The sequence below is a fragment of the Schistocerca serialis genome, chromosome 5, assembly GCF_023864345.2.
Source record: "Schistocerca serialis cubense isolate TAMUIC-IGC-003099 chromosome 5, iqSchSeri2.2, whole genome shotgun sequence".
NCBI classification, from domain to species: Eukaryota; Metazoa; Arthropoda; class Insecta; order Orthoptera; family Acrididae; genus Schistocerca; species Schistocerca serialis.
In genome coordinates this window covers 481196276-481213847 of record NC_064642.1, presented here as the reverse complement: position 1 = coordinate 481213847, position 17572 = coordinate 481196276, and the positions used below count along the sequence as shown (strand labels likewise).

Sequence of the window (17572 nt, the reverse complement as noted above, 5' to 3'; positions counted from 1 at the left end):
CAAGAAAAGTGAAGGAAGTTTTGAGAAAGGTCCAACGAGCGAATAGTAAGACTTTGGAGAAGCAAGAAAGTTCAGTGAACTGAGCGATGTTATCAAGTCTATATACTCTGAAGGGGAAAATGAATAAATTTGTAATACTGTTCTAGGGCCCTTACCACGTGATTGAGACCAATTCATCAGCTAATGTAAAGCTACAGCTATTACAGTTACCAGCAAGGTCAACAATTTTGCATGTTGGACATCTATGGCCATTCAAGGATACGCAAGAAATGATTCCAAAGGAGATAGGATTGAAAGTGAAGGAGGAGCCAGAGTAGAAGGGATGAGGGGTGAACAACAGGAGGAGGAGGTCCAGGTACCTCATGCTCATTATTTGTTAAGGCCAAGGAAATAAACAATATGTAATGTATTTTTGTGATCTTAGGTACTTTTTTCACATATGTAGTATAGGTTGTTTACGTCCTTTCAGATCAGGTTGTGTATTTTGTTAGAGAAGGATATATCGGTAGTCTTTTGAGATTTACCATTGGAGACGATGCGCTTCTGGGGATGGTTAGGTGACAATGGGCCCTGTCCTCGGGTTGCATATTCAGAAAGGGCCAGAGGAGAGGAATATTAGTTTTTGCAAAGGGTATTACCACCAGAATTACAGTTAGTTGCAGAGCCGGGTAGCCAGACCTTGCTGTTCTACCACCATAGTGCGACAGTGGATGTGGTCACAGATAATGCATAGTTATATGTATCAATGAGGATGCTGGTAGTAAGCATGCATGCATTATTAGATGTTACATGATACACACCTATGTGGTGAAGTTAGTGGCAGTTGGAAAGTTTGTACAAGTGAGAGAAGAAGGCATAATACAGGGGTAGACATGTGGTAATGATCAAGGGTGAGCTTCAGCAGAGTGATCACCTTATGCCCAGCACATGAAGTGGCAGTGGGTGAGAGTACAAGTATTGAGCAATTGTTCAGAGGTGGAGCAGAGGGGTGTCAATGTCCATAAGAGGTAATCAAACCAAAACCATATTTTTGGAGAAAAGGTTTACATTGGATATGTTCAGTATATGACGATGTAGTAGTAGTGGTGGTTTGTTGCTGTGAGCAAGGGAAACTCAAGACAGCAAGGCATTTAGATTTCCGAGGTAGTGGGTTGTTGATCAAAGGAACTAAGTGTGATGTTATGGTACCTACATTTCATTTACTAGCCACTATGACAGTTTAATGACACCTGGGAACCCAGACTGGGCCACTTATTGAGTCATATGAAAGCCATACAGGAGTGGCGATTCACAGTGGAACAGTTGCAGCATGTAAGACAATATTGGCATGGAAGATGTCAGGTAACTATGAGTTCCTAGTGCCATACTGACTCTCATTTTGCTTGGCTTAACTTTTACATATATGAGATGATGAGTAATTCAGACACATGATCCAGAGACAGTTCAAGTTCTCAAGTCCAGGCTCTACTGTTTGGCAAACCAAGTTTAAATCAGTTCAGGTAAACAGCCATGACAGCCATAGTTCACTTGTGGAAGTAAAGTTGGATAATAGCAACTGAATAAGAGACCACCACTGTGTAGCCTTATATTTTCCCACTAAGAAAGTTCATCTTGTTGACCTGCAGTAACTTCCATTTGTATGCCCAGCAGTATTACTAAACAGATGACAAGTGGAGAGGCTATTTGTACCACAACAAACAGTCAAAGAAGAGAGTGAGACGGAGAGCAGCAAAAAAGTCAAGGGTCACCTTCAAGCCCTGCACTAGTCTAATGTTTGAAAAATTGGTAGAGTCCTAAAGAAACATTGCATCCAATGTGTATCACTCTCACTAATGAAGATGGAAGCATTGCTGCAACATTAAAGGTAATCCAGTCCTCAAAAAATGGGTTGTGTATGATGCAAACATGGCATTTGATTCACAGACAGATGATCAGAACAATTGCAGAGCGATGCAAACAACATCAGTGACACACCTAAAGGAAGCTGCTGTTGTCCAGCACTGATTGGTCTAGAAAGATGTGGCAAGACAGGTATTCTGTTTCAGGTAATTAAGGAGTTTATTGAAACAAAGGTGTTAAGAAAGTTACAAACAGGAACAGAGGTTTTGCATTAGGAAGGCATGGTATTTGACACTTGGTTTGTAAAGATATCACTGTTCATTTCAGAGCTTGAAAACATAGAGAAGATGTATGTTTTATGAAATAATGGAATGGGAGCAGAAAAATAAATGTGCATAAAAGGACGTAGCAAGCATATAGAGTTGAATTTGGCTATACACACATGACACCAACAGTTCCTCACAATTTGGTTGAAGTCAAGATGGTGAGCACCTGCTCATGCAAGATGATAGCTTGGAGTACCTGAAGATGATTGTTGTTGTTGTTGTTGTTGTTGTTGTTGTTGTGGTCTTCAGTCCTGAGACTGGTTTGATGCAGCTCTCCATGCTACTCTATCCTGTGCAAGCTTTTTCATCTCCCAGTACCTACTGCAACCTACATCCTTCTGAATCTGCTTAGTGTATTCATCTCTTGGTCTCCCTCTAGATTTTTACCCTCCACGCTGCCCTCCAATACTAAATTGGTGATCCCTTGATGCCTCAGAACATGTCCTACCAACCGATCCCTTCTTCTGGTCAAGTTGTGCCACAAACTTCTCTTCTCCCCAATCCTATTCAATACTTCCTCATTAGTTATGTGATCTACCCATCTAATCTTCAGCATTCTTCTGTAGCACCACATTTCGAAAGCTTCTATTCTCTTCTTGTCCAAACTATTTATCGTCCATGTTTCACTTCCATACATGGCTACACTCCATATGAATACTTTCAGAAATGACTTCCTGACACTTAAATCAATACTGGATGTTAACAAATTTCTCTTCTTGAGAAACGCTTTCCTTGCCATTGCCAGCCTACATTTTATATCCTCTCTACTTCGACCATCATCAGTTATTTTGCTCCCCAAATAGCAAAACTCCTTTACTACTTTAAGTGCCTCATTTCCTAATCTAATTCCCTCAGCATCACCCGACTTAATTAGACTACATTCCATTATCCTTGTTTTGCTTTTGTTGATGTTCATCTTATATCCTCCTTTCAAGACACTGTCCATTCCATTCAACTGCTCTTCCAAGTCCTTTGCTGTCTCTGACAGAATTACAATGTCATCGGCGAACCTCAAAGTTTTTATTTCTTCTCCATGAATTTTAATACCTACTCCTAATTTTTCTTTTGTTTCCTTTACTGCTTGCTCAATATATAGATTGAACAACATCGGGGAGAGGCTACAACCCTGTCTTACTCCCTTCCCAACCACTGCTTCCCTTTCATGTCCCTCGACTATTATAACTGCCATCTGGTTTCTGTACAAATTGTAAATAGCCTTTCGCTCCCTGTATTTTACCCCTGCCACCTTTAGAATTAGAAAGAGAGTATTCCAGTCAACATTGTCAAAAGCTTTCTCTAAGTCTACAAATGCTAGAAACGTAGGTTTGCCTTTCCTTAATCTTTCTTCTAAGATAAGTCGTAAGGTCAGTATTGCCTCACGTGTTCCAGTGTTTCTACGGAATCCAAACTGATCTTCCCCGAGGTTGGCTTCTACTAGTTTTTCCATTCGTCTGTAAAGAATTCGTGTTAGTATTTTGCAGCTGTGACTTATTAAGCTGATAGTTCGGTAATTTTCACATCTGTCAACACCTGCTTTCTTTGGGATTGGAATTATTATATTCTTCTTGAAGTCTGAGGGTATTTCGCCTGTTTCATACATCTTGCTCACCAGATGGTAGAGTTTTGTCAGGCCTGGCTCTCCCACGGCCGTCAGTAGTTCCAATGGAATATTGTCTACTCCGGGGGCCTTGTTTCGACTCAGGTCTTTCAGTGCTCTGTCAAACTCTTCACGCAGTATCATATCTCCCATTTCATCTTCATCTACATCCTCTTCCATTTCCATAATATTGTCCTCAAGTACATTGCCCTTGTATAGACCCTCTATATACTCCTTCCACCTTTCTGCTTTCCCTTCTTTGCTTAGAACTGGGTTTCCATCTGAGCTCTTGATATTCATACCAATCGTTCTCTTATCTCCAAAGGTCTCTTTAATTTTCCTGTAGGCGATATCTATCTTACCCCTAGTGAGATAGGCCTCTACATCCTTACATTTGTCCTCTAGCCATCCCTGCTTAGCCATTTTGCACTTTCTGTCGATCTCATTTTTGAGACGTTTGTATTCATTTTTGCCTGTTTCACTTACTGCATTTTTATATTTTCTCCTTTCATCAATTAAATTCAGTATTTCTTCTGTTACCCAAGGATTTCTACTAGCCCTCGTCTTTTTACCTACTTGATCCTCTGCTGCCTTCACTACTTCATCCCTCAAAGCTACCCATTCTTCTTCTACTGTATTTCTTTCCCCCATTCCTGTCAATTGCTCCCTTATGCTCTCCCTGAATCTCTGTACAACCTCTGGTTCTTTTAGTTTATCCAGGTCCCATCTCCTTAAATTCCCACCTTTTTGCAGTTTCTTCAGTTTTAATCTACAGGTCATAACCAATAGATTGTGGTCAGAGTCCACATCTGCCCCTGGAAATGTCTTACAATTTAAAATCTGGTTCCTAAATCTCTGTCTTACCATTATATAATCTATCTGATACCTTTTAGCATCTCCAGGGTTCTTCCATGTATACAACCTTCTTTCATGATTCTTGAACCAAGTGTTAGCTATGATTATGTTGTGCTCTGTGCAAAATTCTACCAGGCGGCTTCCTCTTTCATTTCTGTCCCCCAATCCATATTCATCTACTATGTTTCCTTCTCTCCCTTTTCCTACACTCGAATTCCAGTCACCCATGACTATTAAATTTTCGTCTCCCTTCACAATCTGAATAATTTCTTTTATTTCATCATACATTTCTTCAATTTCTTCGTCATCTGCAGAGCTAGTTGGCATATAAACTTGTACTACTGTAGTAGGAGTGGGCTTCGTGTCTATCTTGGCCACAATAATGCGTTCACTATGCTGTTTGTAGTAGCTTACCCGCATTCCTATTTTCCTATTGATTATTAAACCTACTCCTGCATTACCCCTATTTGATTTTGTGTTTATAACCCTGTAGTCACCTGACCAGAAGTCTTGTTCGTCCTGCCACCGAACTTCACTAATTCCCACTATATCTAACTTCAACCTATCCATTTCCCTTTTTTCCCCTGCCCGATTAAGGGATCTGACATTCCACGCTCCGATCCGTAGAATGCCAGTTTTCTTTCTCTGAAGATGATTAGGTCTGTAGAAATAAATATTGTGTGCGAAATGTAACTGTCAAGTGAGCTAGGAACCCAAAAGCATTATCAACCTATCATATAGAGAGAACCTTAACAGTCACACCACTGTGGCTATCTCTGTGGACAATATCTTCAGTGGGGACCGATGACCATGGCAGTCTGGTCCCTTTAATCCCCCAAACCAACCAACCAATATCTTCAGTGGAAGAAGATAACTGTATCTGCTAAGTTGCCACTAACCCTTTGACTTTACAGATGTGTTCTCTGCATTCCGTGCTGACTGCAGCTTTGTTGTTGTGGTACTGCTTCCCATTGCTGCTACCTGTGCTGAGAGATGGTGTTCTGGCCGCTATGAAACACTTATCATCTGATTTTAAGAAAACTATTCAGTGAAAATATTTGATTTTTGCATGTCTCAGTGTCTGTGATATCTTCTCTTGATAGAGGACTGAATTTCTTTTTGTTATTTATCATGGTTACTGTGCTGCATCAACTCAAGTAAAGCATTGGATGAAATTACAAAACCCTACAGAGGTAAAAACGCTCATACATCGATGTTCATGAAATGTAGATAAAATATTGAAATTTAATGTAAAATTAAGAGCAGAACGAAATCTCACCTTGTTCTCTAGTTACTGGTTTTCATAGCTGGTGGACAGTTCCATCTTTGCGCATTGGGAATAATGGCCATAACAGCCATCATATTTCGTTATCGGTTCAATATACTGAAACATGGTTCTTTGGAAATGACAGTATGCAAAGAGGCACATATGTTGTATTATAAATTCTTGAAACTTTTTTAATTCATCGAAATATGGAAGTAACTCATTCACAGCAGTGAGAGGGTTGGCAGAACAGGACACATCGACAGCACTTACGGAAAGCCCAGATGCTCCATTTACACGCATCCTCAGAACCTGCGAAGCAGTGTAGCATGACGAGTTAACTTGCACACAGCATTCAAATGGTTAATTAATGTTTACCAGGTCATTAATATAAAATAATGAGCATCAAGGGTTCTAACACAATCTGCTGGGGCATACCTGATGTTACTTCTATGGCTGTCAATGAGTCTCCATCCTAACTAACATGCTACGTCCTCCCTACCAGAAATCCTCAATTGCATCGTACACTTTGTTTTAATACACATTATTATTGTAGTATCATTAATAAGTGCTGGTGTAGTATGCAGTCAAATGCTTTTAATAAGTCAAGAAATACTGCGTTATCTGATTGCCGTGATCCATGGCTTTTTGGCTGTCACATGAGAAAAGCACGTGATGGGTTTCATGTGATGAATGCTGATTTGCTTAGGTATCATTTTATTTGAGATACCCCATTATGTTTGAGCTAGAAATATGTTCTATGATTCTGCAACTGATGGATGTTGATGGTGTTAGATGATAGTTTTGTGGTTAACTTCTGCTGCTCTTCTTGTAGCTGGGTGTGACCTGCCCTTTCTTCCAACTACTAGGCACAGTTTTTGATTGAGGGATCTACAGTATATTATCGTTGAAAGAGGGGCCAACTCAGCTGCAAATTCTGTTTAGAATCTGATAGGGATTCCATCAGGACCTGATGAGGAAAAGTGATAAAAATAGTTCAGTAGTTAAGTTCAGAGATGACGATGCCAGTTCCACAGAATGGGGCAGAGGAAAGAGGATCCAGGTAGGAATAATATGTAAGTATATTTTATACTGGTTATGGCTGCTGGGGTGTGCATCAATTTCAGTAACCGGGCAATAAAGTTTGTTGCTGGTTGCGGTTTAGCAATGGTCATTTTTGCACATGTTGTTGTGATCTTCAGTCCTGAGACTGGTTTGATGCCGCTCTCCATGCTACTCTATCCTGTGCAAGCTTCTTCATTTCCCAGTACTTACTGCAACCTACATCCTTCTGAATCTGCTTAGTGTATTCATCTCTTGGTCTCCCTCTACGATTTTTACCCTCCACACTGCCCTCCAATGCTAAATTTGTGATCCCCTGATGCCTCAGAACATGTCCTACCAACCGTTCCCTTCTTCTGGTCAAGTTGTGCCACAAACTCCTCTTCTCCCCAATTCTATTCAATACCTCCTCATTAGTTATGTGATCTACCCATCTAATCTTCAGCATTCTTCTGTAGCATCACATTTTGAAAGCTTCTATTCTCTTATTGTCCAAACTATTTAAAGTCCAAGTTTCACTTCCATACATGGCTACACTCCCTACAAATACTTTCAGAAACGACTTCCTGACACTTAAATCTATACTAAATGTTAACAAATTTCTCTTCTTCAGAAACGCTTTCCTTGCCATTGCCAGTCTGCATTTTATATCCTCTCTACTTCGACCATCATCAGTTAATTTGCTCCCCAAATAGCAAAACTCATTTACTACTTTAAGTGTCTCATTTCCTAATCTAATTCCCTCAGCATCACCCAACTTCATTCGACTACATTCCATTATCCTCGTTTTGCTTTTGTTGATGATCATCTTATACCCTCCTTTCAAGACACTATCCATTCCATTCAACTGCTCTTCCAAGTCCTTTGCTGGCTCTCCCAAGGCCGTCAGTAGTTCTAATGGAATGTTGTCTACTCCCGGGGCCTTGATTTGACTCAGGTCTTTCAGTGCTCTGTCAAACTCTTCACACAGTATCGTATCTTCCATTTCATCTTCATCTACATCCTCTTCCATTTCCATAATATTGTCCTCAAGTACATCGCCCATGTATAGACCCTCTATATACTCCTTCCACCTTTCTGCTTTCCCTTCTTTGCGTAAAACTGGGTTTCCATCTAAGCTCTTGATATTCATACAAGTGGTTCTCTTTTCTCCAAAGGTCTCTGTAATTTTTCTGTAGGCAGTATCTATCTTACCCCTAGTGAGATAAGCCTCTACATCCTTACATTTGCCCTCTAGCCATTCCTGCTTAGCCATTTTGCACTTCCTGTCGATCTCATTTTTGAGACGTTTGTATTCCTTTTTGCCTGCTTCATTTACTGCATTTTTATATTTTCTCCTTTCATCAATTAAATTCAATATTTCTTCTGTTACCCAAAGATTTCTACTAGCCCTAATCTTTTTACCTACTTGATCCTCTGCTGCCTTCACTACTTCATCTCTCAAAGCTACCCATTCTTCTTCTACTGTATTTCTTTCCCCCATTCCTGTCAATTGTTCCCTTATGCTCTCCCTGAAACTCTGTACAACCTCTTGTTCTGTCAGTGTATCCAGATTCCGTAAACTCCCAACTTTTTAGCTGTTTCTTCAGTTTTAATCTACAGTTCATAACCAATAGATTTTGGTCAGAGTCCACATCTGCCCCTGGAAATGTCTTACAATTTAAAACCTGGTTCCTAAATCTCTGTCTTCCCATTATAGAAGGTATCTGATACCTTCTAGTATCTCCAGGATTAATCCATGTATACAACCTTCTTTTATGATTCTTGAACCAAGTGTTAGCTATGATTAAGTTATGCTCTGTGCAAAATTCTACCAGACGGCTTCCTCTTTCATTTCTTACCCCCAATCCATATTCGCCTACTATGTTTCCTTCTCTCCCTTTTCCTACTCTCGAATTCCTGTCACCCATGACAATTAAATTTTTGTCTCCCTTCACTACTACATAGACATCTAATTAGTTATGATTCCTACATACAATACTGCTTAGTGAAATGACATGTTCCCAGTTGTGCTCCACTGGATCAAAACTTCAACAACTGCTTCAATACCCATAATATTTGGCTCCTCCTCCTCCTCATAATAATAATAATAATAATAATAATAATGATAATAATAATTCAAGACTTCACACTTTACTTCACACCACAAATGCCTTGAGGAATCTACATGTACACCTACATCCATACTCCGCAAGCCACCTGACGGTGACGGTGTGCGGTAGAGGGTACCTTGGGTACCTCTATCAGTTCTCCCTTCTATTCCAGTCTCGTATTGTTCGTGGAAAGAAGGATTGTCAGTATGCCTCTGTGTGGGCTCTAATCTCTTTGATTTTATCCTCAGTCTCTTCGTGAGATATACATAGCAGGGAGCAATATACTGTTTGACTCCTTGGTGAAGGTACGTTCTCGAAACTTTAACAAAAGCCCGTACCGAGCTACTGAGTCTCTCCTGCAGAGTCTTCCACTGGAGTTTATCTATCATCTCCGTAACACTTTCGCGATTACTAAATGATCTTGTAACGAAGCGCGCTGCTCTCCGTTGGATCTTCTCTATCTCTTCTATCAACCCTATCTGGTACAGATCCCACACTGCTGAGCAGTATTCAAGCAGTGGGAGAATAAGCGTACTGTATCCTACTTCCTTTTTTTTTTTTCGGATTGCATTTCCTTAGGATTCTTCCAATGAAACTCAGTCTGGCATCTGATTTACTGACGATCAACTTTATATCATCATTCCATTTTAAATCACTCCTAATGCCTACTCTCAGATAATTTATGGAATTAACTGCTTCCAGTTGCTGACCTGCTATATTGTAGCTAAATGATAAGGGATCTTTCTTTCTATGTATTCGCAGCACATTACACTTCTCTACATTGAGTTTCAATTGCCGTTCCCTGCACCATGCGACCTGTTCAGGGGGACCCTACATTTCTCGACCCGATAGCGGAGGTCGAGAAATTTGCACCCCAGATCTCCGCAGAATCGTCTGAGCCTCTGGTTTAAGCCTTCCACTCGGCTCCAAACCAGAGGACCGCGATTGGTTCTGGGAATGATGCTACAAAAAGTTAGCTCAGATTCCACCCCGTGAGCGAGGCTTTCCGCCTTCACCAACTCTGCCAACAGCCTGTATGAACTGAGGATGACCTCTGAACCCAGACGGCAGGAGTCATTGGTGCTGACATGAGCAACAATTTGCAGTCAGGTGCACCCAGTGCTCTCTATCGCCGCCGGCAGGGCCTCCTCCACTTCTCGGATGAGACCCCCCGGCAAGCAGACAGAGTGAACACTGGCCTTCTTCTTCCCCGACCTTTCCGCTATTTCCCTAAGGGGCTCCGTCACCCGCCTAACATTGGAGCTCTCAATAACTAATAAACCCCTCCCCCCGTGTGCCTGCTCAGACCTTGCTGAAGGAGCGGCCACATGTCCACCCACAGGCAGAGCAGACGATGCCACACGGCCAGCCTCCACATTGACCCTCCACCTCGTGCGCCACGAACGCCGCTGAACCTGCCACTCCCCTTGGGGAGAGGGTGGCCCAACCACACCCGGTACCCGCGAAGATGTCTCGACAGCAGGGACAGTGGGTGAAGCATGTAACACCTGGGGTGTACCATGCGACTCACCAGACTCCTCACTGCCACTACAATCCGAGGCAGCAGCCTGAAGACGGCTGACGGTGGCCATCAACACGTTCAGCTGTTCGCGAACAGTGGCCAGCTCCTTCTGCGTCCGTACACAGCAGTCACGCATCCTATCCATCCTAAGAAATCAATTTACTGTAGAGAGTTAATCAACTTTTAACTAGACTGCTAATTCACTAAAGGCAGCTGATAGTTGACTAAATTGTGTTTACTAGACACTTCTTGTAGAAAACAATGAAAGTAGCACTACCTGTCTCTGGACTGTATTCAAAACAAACACTAGCACTACTGGCACTATGGCTCACTAAAGGGACTCACTCTGACTGTATTCAAAACAAACATGAAATCTATGGAACACTATTACTAGCACTCAACAATTAAAGCTTCCTAAAAGCAAAAACACATGGAAGAAGAAGTGACAAGTAAGAAAAATACATTTAATACTTAAATTAACGTAGCTCGCTGCACAGCAGACGTGATGAAAAAGGGCAGTTACGACGACACTGCAGATCCATAACTGTCGTTTTCAGTTTCATATCTAGGACATGATAGGATGACATGTACTTTCATAACAGCCTCCAGCCAGCAGTCTGAATGAATGAAGCATTTGTTTCAGGGAAGAAATTTATCAGCATGACATTTGGAGGCTATTTGCTTCTGTACCACAACAAATAAGAGTGTATTCGTGGCCTTGAAGAGTCAGATTGAGGATGATGATGGGACCTCAGCTTTGAACAGAATGAAAGTTTAATATTTTAATCCCCATTATGTGATGAACATCACAAATGGAATAAATATCAATCTGGTGCTTCATGATGTAACACTTTCCATTTTAATTAGTGAATTTTGTTACAGTGGTGTAAATATACTAAGTTTCTTGTGGAATATTTCTTGATATTGTATTTGTTGCAGTTAATACGTCTTTTTTTAAACTTACCAGCATTTTTGGAAAAACCGTTCTAATATGCAACTCTTACAGGTTGTAGGTTCTCGTGGATCAGTTGAAGTGAATCCTCGTTCACTCATGCTGACTGAAAGTACCATCATAGGTGTTAAGCTGATGGGGAATACAGAGGTATGTTTTAAACACAGTTTGGAAACTAAGACTTAATATATTAAAACTGAAATAAAGAGTATTAATGTCCACAATAATATTTATTTTCTATTTCATTGTGAACTATTTTTTGGCTTTCTTAAGACTAAACACGGTCCACTCAACAGCAGAGAGGGCTTGAATCTGGATGAATATTGTTATTTTCAAAGATACTGATGTGTCGACAGAAGTGCCGACACAGTATTATTTTGAGGGGGCCGATAGGCACGCTATCTAACGCAGACGGGCGTGAATTCTGGAACAGGATAAGTAGTGAAAGCTAATAAGAAAAGTATGCAGCTCCTCGAATACTTAACTTTATTCCATCCTTGTGGTACATCGCTCTTGATAATACAAATAAGACTATCTTCAGATACAGTTAATGGCGCCTTGCTAGGTCGTAGCCATGGACTTAGCTGAAGGCTATTTTAACAGTCTCTCGGCAAATGAGAGAAAGGCTTCGTCAGTGTAGTCGCTAGCAAAGTCGTCGTACAACTGGGGCGAGTGCTATCCCGTATCTCGAGACCTGCCTTGTGGTGGCGCTCGGTCTGCGATCACACAGTGGCGACACGCGGGTCCGACATGTACTAAATGGACCGCGGCCGATTTAAGCTACCACCTAGCAAGTGTGGTGTCTGGCGGTGACACCACATTCCTCCCCCGCAAATCGGCGAACGGTCGTGGTATAAGGCTTCCGCCCGCCGTGGGGAGGACCCCATGTTGACGTATGCGATGAGGTGGGGAGCCTAACAACAGGTGAGGCTGTGCCACCCGCACCCGGCCATTCGGTCCGAGGGGAGCTAGGAAACGCCTGAAAACCTAGTCCAGGGTGCACGTCAACATGCGGTGTATGCGCCCGTAAAGAGACAGGAGGGGCCGAAGGGTCGACCTCCATTGCGTCGGGGTAACCGACACGCGAAGACGTCATGTGGTCCGGAGCGGGCAAGAGTTCCATGGCGGAGGACAGCTGATCACGGGAAGCGATCGGCGGCGCGTGACCCAGGGAGGCGCTTGGCGGCTGCAGCGAAGCGTCGAATGCGGGCGGCGCCGGCAGGAGAACAGGCGGCGGCGGCGGCGGCGGCGCGTCGCCATGGGGCAAAATGGAAGGCATCGGCGGTAACACCTGGGGATGAGGCGAGCCAGTAGATGTGTCCCCAGGGCGCTGACCGGACGGCACCGTCGCTGAAAGCAGACGGGGAGCGGCAGAACCCGTGCGACGACAGAGGCGCAGCTGATTGAGATGCTGACGCACCGCGCCAGAGGCCCCCAAAACCAAATACATCGCGCGGCCGAGGCAGCGAAGAATGTGCCCTGCGAGCCAACGCCGTGAACCTCGATAGTTGCGATAAAATACAACGTCGCCTGGAGCAAAAGCAGGAGTCTGCCGCTGCACAGGAACCTGATGCGGCGGATGCAGCAAAGACATCAAGGTTCGAAGAGGACGACCGTGGAGCAACTCAGCTGGCGAGCGACCATCTCGGGGCTGAGAGCGATACGATGACAAAAAAAGCAACAACGCGTCCTCCCGAGAATGCGACTCTTTCAACTGCAACATCTGTGACTTGAAAGTCCGGACCAATCGTTCAGCAGCACCGTTTGACTGAGGCGAAAACGGCGCGGATGTCAGATGTTGAATACCATTGGCCTGGCAGAATGACTGAAATGCTGCCGACATGAATTGTGGGCCATTGTCAGAAACAATAGTCGGCGGAAGACCTTCAGTGCAAAAGATAGCAGACAACGCTTGGATGGTGGCAGTTGACGTCGTGGAAGACATCCGGACAACAAAAGGAAAATTACTGAAGGCATCTACCAGAACCAACCATCGAGCATTCCAGAATGGACCAGCAAATGAATTTCTGCGCTGTACGCGGAGGTACAGGCTTGTTCAGATGAAAAAGCGACGTCAAAGGTTTGTGGTCTGTGATGATGGTAAAGTGACGACCATACAAGAAATCATGGAACTTAGTAACACCAAAAACGAGAGCCAAAGCTTCTTTCTCTATCTGTGAATAATTTCTTTGCGCAGATGAGAGCAATTTGGACGCAAAGGCAATAGGGCGATCATGCGACCCATCTTTGTGCGCAAGCACAGCACCGATCCCGAAATCCGATGCATCTACCATCAACAAAAGGGGTTTCTGGGGATCGAATGGCGTAAGGCAAGTATTAGAAAGCAACGCCGATTTCAACTGGCGAAAGGCGCGTTCGCATTCCGTCGTCCAGACGAACGGAACACCTGTACGGCGTAAGCGATGAAGCGGAGCTGAAAGAGAATAGGCATTGCGCACATTCACTCACACCTTGTGAGTCTAAATCGTTTAATGTTCTTGCGACCTCATCACGCAATGCGTGAGGAACATTGCGCGCTCGGAAAAATTTCGGTTGCGCGTTGACTTTCTGTTCCAAATGTGCTTCATGGTTTTTAGCGCAACCTAGGCCCGGTGCAAAAATGTCTGCAAATTCTTCACATAACCGAGCAACACTGTCTGAAGGCACAGTCTGAGTCACTGATAGGATCTGATTTACTATAGACATGTTAAACAACGGAAATAAATCTAAACCAAACAAGTTCACTGCAGTAGAAGAATGAAGAATGTAAAATGACACAAGTTTTGTTTGTCCTTTATATGTTGCAAGAAGAGTGCACTGTCCTAACACAGAGATCTGCTGTCCTGAATAACTTTTTAACTGAACATTTGCGGCACGCAGCGGAGGTTTGCCCAGTTGTTTGTATGTGTCGTGATTGAGCAATGAAACTGCAGCTCCGGTATCGAGCTGGAATGGTATGACCTTGCCATTAAAGTCCAAATCTACAAAAAGTTTATTGTCCTGCTGACAACAAGAGTGACTGTCTCGTGCAATTTGAACTGACACAGGTACAGCATCACTTGCTAATTGATGTGATTTCCGGCGACGTCGATGCACAGTATTTGTGGGACGAACACAGTCACTGTTAGAGAAAGTGGCACTGGACGAAGCGGAATTAACTACATGAATGTCCATGGGCGAAGGTTCACGAGTCTGAGCGTCCTTGGTTCGATTCCGGCGCGAAGCAAAGGGCCTGGAAAGATTAAGAGTGTCTGATCTGAGCTTTTTCTGGCAAACACTTTGAACATGTCCTTTCTTATTACAGAAAAAGCAAATAGCTTGGCGTGACGGGCAATTTTCACGCGAATGTCTAGTAGCACACCGCGGGCATGATTTCACTGCAATTGTGTGCTGGCGCGGCACACCTGGTTTAGAGCGTGGCGGCAGCTGCGTTGATGTGCGTGAGGGCAGTTGACCGGGCCGCGCAGTGCGCCCGGCAGGCCGGTTAATGTTACACACGGCTGGCGAAGTTTCAAAAGATTCCTGAGCACAGTCAAGTGTGTCTTGTCTATCCAATATGTCTATCACTTGTTGAAGGGAGGGATTAACCAGTTTCAAAATCTGCTCCCGTATACGAACATCAGAAACGTTCTGTGCAATTGCATCACCTACCATTGTATCTGAATAAGGGAGTCCACATTCACACTCAAATAAACAATCCCTTGTAAGGCCTTGCAATGTTGCAACCCACTCCCTATTAGTTTGACCGGCCGTACGTTTTGTACGAAAGAACGTATACCTCTTTGCAACTACATTAACTGTTTCTTTGAAATAGGCGTCCAATGCCGACAAAATTTCTTCGTAGGACAGAGTTGCTACGTCGCGCCGGGGAAACAATTTCACTATCACACGGTACGTTTGCACCCCTACACACTACAATAAATGAGGCTGCCGCTCGTTACCTTGAATTTTGTAGGCGGCGAGATGAAATCCAAACTGGCGTGACCATTCAGTCCAGGTCTCGTGCTGTGCATCAAAATTGCGAAACCGTGGTGCAACTGCATGTTGTGGCTGCGGTAGCGGTGAAGCGGCGGCTGCCGCATCGTGTTGTAGTGCACGTTGACCCTGGACGAGCTGTCCAAGGGCATCCAATAACGCCTGCGTCTGCTGATTCTGCAAGCGATAAAATTCGGACAGTACATCTGGAGATTGTGGCGAAGCCATGACACAAGTAAATGTAACCAATGAGAAAGAACAAGACCCTTTCCGTTAAATCGTCGCCAATGATGTGTCGACAGAAGTGCCGACACAGTGTTATTTTGAGGGGGCCGATAGGCATGCTATCTAATGCAGACGGGCGTGAATTCTGGAACAGGATAAGTAGTGAAAGCTAATAAGAAAAGTATGCAGCTCCTCGAATACTTAACTTTATTCCATCCTTGTGGTACATCACTCTTGATAATACAAATAAGACTATCTTCAGATACGGTTAATGGCGCCTTGCTAGGCCATAGCCATGGACTTAGCTGAAGGCTATTCTAACGGTCTCTCGGCAAATGAGAGAAAGGCTTCGTCAGTGTAGTCGCTAGCAAAGTCGTCGTACAACTGGGGCGAGTGCTATCCCGTATCTCGAGACCTACCTTGTGGTGGCGCTCGGTCTGCGATCACACAGTGGCGACACGCGGGTCCGACATGTACTAAATGGACTGCGGCCGATTTAAGCTACCACCTAGCAAGTGTGGTGTCTGGCGGTGACACCACAGATACGTGACTATTTTATGGCTATATATCAACTGTGAGGGTTCAGTCAGTGTATAAATTATCTCATTGCTGGTCTTCAGCTCTGAGAAGTTTCTGAACCTCCGACTCATTGATAATTCTTATGGCTATAGAAGAGCTCAACTTCCACTAAAACCAGGGCTCATCAACTCAGATTTATAGGAAGGCTTTTATTGTGTCTTTAATTACAAAATGTGATTAAAGGTTAATCATCTAGCTACAACACATCTGAAGCAAACACCGAAACTTTCCTTTAAAAACAAGAGTATCAATACATCAGTATATATATTATTGTTACAATCTTCTGGCCACAGTTCACACATAAGATTCTTTGCCACGTCCGATTACTTTGCACATAATGATTCCAACTACAGCTTTAATGCTCTTGTGATGGCATGGAGACCATGCGGAATACCTCAGACGAGTAATAGAACATACGAAACAAGACTTGCTCCTTATTAAAGCCTTTGAAATAATAATTAAACTTAAGTTCAGGAAGATTTTTCATAATTAAAAAAGTGAAAAGATCTTTTGCTAATAAAGTTTGTTCATTTATATTCAAAATTAGTATTACATTTCACATTCAGTCAATGAATTGATATATTTCCAAAAATTTTGGCTACTAAACACCTGGAAAATCTCATACCCCAACACAACACAAAAAATACAAATTGCAGTATTTCAGTTTGATATGTGTTCAAAACAAGAAATACTCTGTAATGATATGCAGAATGTTTAGACTCTAAAGATGGAGAGTGAATCCCTAAACCCACCGACTGAGTGACATACAACATATTGTGCTATCTACATTAATATAAATACTGGTTAATGTCTCTCACTTATACAGAAACTGATAAATCGTCATTAAGGATACTGACATAGACACAAAGAAGGTATGAAGAAATAAACATTATATTAGATTCATAGATTAAAAGCAAAATGGGATGCTGGAGGGAGGGGGGGGGGGGGGGCAGAAGGGAGTAGGGGATCAGTGCAATGTGGGGAGTGGCAAACAGTTCAACTATTTACAACAAGGACGTTACCATATGGTGGGAAAAATGTTAACTGGCTTCTGCTACTTTCGTGAAGATGAATAGTGGAACTGTATTTGATCATTAATCCTTTGGTCAGGATTCTGAGATTTGTGCGTACTGATAGCCAGAAATTCTAGTAATGTTAGTTTTCTTCCTTTATTTGGTCTGTGGAAAACATCACATTTACTATCATGACACTCATTCTCAACATGCTCAGCAAAGGAAGAATCTTTCTTTTTTGTTCTCCAACTCGTTTCATGTTCAGTCAGT

The 17572-nt window shown here is 43.0% G+C and overlaps 1 protein-coding gene across 2 annotated transcripts in view; it reads left to right on the top strand.

Annotated features, from left to right (window-relative positions):
• The window catches only part of LOC126480936 (zeta-crystallin-like), a 163438-nt gene that overhangs the window by 123413 nt on the left and 22453 nt on the right, over window positions 1-17572 (top strand). For both annotated transcript variants that reach the window (XM_050104350.1, XM_050104349.1), the window contains one exon: window positions 11565-11660. In XM_050104350.1, coding sequence (XP_049960307.1) covers window positions 11565-11660 — 96 coding nt within the window. The remainder of the gene's footprint in view (window positions 1-11564; window positions 11661-17572) is intronic.